The 2838-nt window shown below is 48.1% G+C and overlaps 1 protein-coding gene across 1 annotated transcript; it reads right to left on the minus strand.

Annotated features, from left to right (window-relative positions):
- Positions 1-271: 271 nt before the first annotated feature.
- On the minus strand, positions 272-1486 carry LOC124706395. The gene is made up of 3 exons (XM_047238061.1): positions 1267-1486; positions 697-881; positions 272-598 (listed from the first exon to the last, which is right to left on the minus strand). The coding sequence occupies exons 1-3, from the start codon at positions 1438-1440 to the stop codon at positions 406-408; spliced, it is 552 nt and encodes a 183-aa protein (XP_047094017.1). The 5' UTR covers positions 1441-1486; the 3' UTR covers positions 272-405.
- Between the last annotated feature and the right edge of the window lie 1352 nt (positions 1487-2838).

The following is a 2838-nucleotide window of genomic DNA, read 5'->3' on the forward strand; positions in this document are numbered from 1 at the left end:
CGCGACAAGCTTTTTTTGGGGTGCGTTTGCACTGCACATTCTGTGTTGTAGTGAGTTTTTAGCATAAAGCAACTCTATTAATTATATTTTGTGCTAGTTACGGTGGTGCAAATTATTACAGTTGTGTCAGCTGCGCTGCATCATACTCATTGTTCTTGTACAGCTGAAAAATTTCACATGCCAACCTTAAGCAGAAATAAGGAGCGGTAAATGCATACATAGGCAATGGCTAATTCAAAATCTTGAACAAACAAAACAGGGAAACACCAAATAACAAGATCATGATAGTGGAAACCAGTTCTTAGTAACCATCTCCCACGCTTACAAAGCGACCACTCATCGTCCATCTAACAACCTTTTATTCAAGTGCTAGCACGTAACCATCTTCCACGCTTGTTTTCCTCCTCATTTAAGAGAGAGATTGTCTCCACTCCTCCCCTTGCTTGCCTCCTTCCGTTTCTTCTTGATCAATCGCCGTTCTTCTGGCCCCAATTCAACAATTGAGCCCCTGGCCATGCCCGCCAGCACATAGAAGGAAAACATAAACGTCGCAATTCCCCCATAACGCTCAAATATACTTATTCCTCGTAGTACGCGCCTACATGTTGGTCATGTGAGTTAGCCCCTTGAAGCTTTTTACAAAAAAAAAAAAGACAGAGAGAGCACAATTATGTTTGAGGAGATGATCATACATACCACCTCCTGTCATTGGGTCTAGGCTCAATTTGAGCCGCAAGCTCCTGGCGCAGCCGGGCGACTTGTTTGCCTGCCCTGCCTGGAATGTCGTACATTGTTCCCACCTGCAAGGTCAGATCGTACAGCTGCTCCCTCCTGTAACTGATTTCCTTCAAGAGTCTTTCCTGTCCGTCAGCTTCGAGACCCTGTTTCGCAGGAGCCAACATGAGTTGCTATGACAATGAACCGGAAAAACAGGATACCAGTGAAATCACGGTAGCTGGTCCATGGCTTAACGAATTTACAGATAGGGTTTTCCTCTAATGGATTTATAAGCTCAACTCAATATTGAGACGTGCTAGGTGTTTGGAAGTTAACGATCTACTAGCTGTTTGAAAATAATAACTGAATCCAATTCCCCTTTGAAAAAAAATAACTGAATCCAATTCTGAGATGTGCCAGCTGTTTGACAAAATTGAATTCAAATTAGACATGTGCTAGCTGTTTAACAAATCATGTAGTGGAAAATCGAGCGAGTCTTTAGCACATTACAACTAGCACAAAAGTATCAACTTTGGTGACCCAACGCACCTTGGCTGCCGCCGTATTGCTGCTTGCAGCAGCCGCGGAAGACGTGGTAGACCTTGCCCGGTTGACCTGGAAGAGCCTCGGGAAGATCCCGCGCTGCGCCTCTCCCACGGCCACCGCCGGCGTCTGGCCGCCGCCAGTGACGAACCTCCTCGCCGCGACTCGAAGCGCCGCCATCGAATCGTCTCGTGATAGTCGGCTTGCGAATCGATGAACACTAATCCTTCCCCAAACTTGGCTTGCGAATCGCGCGAGAACTATGGTGGATTCTGGGGAGCTTCGCCTGTGATTCTTTAATAGGCTACTAGGGTTCTTCGCTCGCCTCTCCCCGACTCCGACTCTCTCTCTCTCTTCAGTCCGGCTCCGTGACCGGAACCAAGACGCTCCTGAGTTCGTTTTGGAAACGTGCGCCGCCCGCGAGCAGGCCTAGCCCAAACATCACGCCTTTTTTTTTAATTTCTCATCAACCCCTTGAGCCCGGGTATCGCTACCTAGAGGGAAACCTTTGCAAAGGGAAGTCTCGTCCCGGGAAATCAACGAGCGGTTGACGCGTGTTGCTGCGCGTACGACGGAACGCGCGCTCGCGCGAGTACGCAACCGCCTGCCCGTACGTACTAAGCTAGCTAGGCTCGCATCGCATGCAATGCAAAAACTAATCAGCTGATCGCGCGCACAAAATCAACTAGCTTCGTGTACAGTAGCAAAATACAGGTACAGTTAGGAATCACACGCGAGTACAGTTACGTGTAACACACGAGTACAGTCACGCACACGAACGAGTGTAGGTACAGTCGCGCACACGAGACAGGTACATTTATCCACATAAGACAGGTACAGTCGCGCACACGAACGAGTACAGGTACAGTCGCTCACACAAGACAGGTACGTCGCTCACACGAGACAGGTACAGTCGCCTACACGAGTGAGTACAGGTACAGTCGTGCACATAAGACAGGTACAGTCGCGCACACGAACGAGTACAGGTACAATCGCTCACACGAGACAGGTACAATCGCGCACACGAGTAAGTACGATCGCCTACACGAGCGAAGTACGAGTACGATCGTTCACATAAGACAGTATGAGTCGCGCACATGAACGAGTACATGTACAGATTGCTCACACGAGTAAAGGGAAAAATGCACTAAATACCTTCAAAACGAAGTACTTATCGGTTCATGCACGAGTACGAGTTAGATACACAACACGAAGTACAACCATAGTAGTATAGGAAGTACGAAAAAAAAGTATCTCGAAACCTATCAACATGGGATCTAGTTTTGAACATCTCGACGAGAGGATCTCAAAAGTGAAAACGGTTCGCAATTTGGACTTACGGTTCTCAAGATATTTCATTTTGAAAAAATGAATCTAGAAGAAAAAGGGAAAAACTGACACAACCCAGTCTTCTCTCTCCTCCCCCATCCCCACCTTGTTTCCCCTTGCGACACGTGGCGAGCAGGGAGAGCACTTCCCAGGGATTTTCTGGCACCACAGCGCGCCACTTGTCGCGTACGAAGCGAGTTGTCTTCCCTTCGCGAAGGTCGGCCTTTTTCTAGAGTTTTGGCTTGAGCC

This window comes from Lolium rigidum, chromosome 4, assembly GCF_022539505.1.
Source record: "Lolium rigidum isolate FL_2022 chromosome 4, APGP_CSIRO_Lrig_0.1, whole genome shotgun sequence".
Taxonomy (NCBI): domain Eukaryota; kingdom Viridiplantae; phylum Streptophyta; class Magnoliopsida; order Poales; family Poaceae; genus Lolium; species Lolium rigidum.

What these genes read in the sequence shown, in the direction of transcription:
- LOC124706395 (XM_047238061.1), bottom strand. Translation starts at nt 1,440, where the DNA reads ATGGCGGCGCTTCGAGTCGCGGCGAGGAGGTTCGTCACTGGCGGCGGC. An exon ending in GCAATACGGCGGCAGCCAAG is followed by an intron (nt 882 to 1,266) that starts GTGCGTTGGGTC and finishes CCTGCGAAACAG; the next exon opens with GGTCTCGAAGCTGACGGACA. An exon ending in AGACCCAATGACAGGAGGTG is followed by an intron (nt 599 to 696) that starts GTATGTATGATC and finishes ACCAACATGTAG; the next exon opens with GCGCGTACTACGAGGAATAA.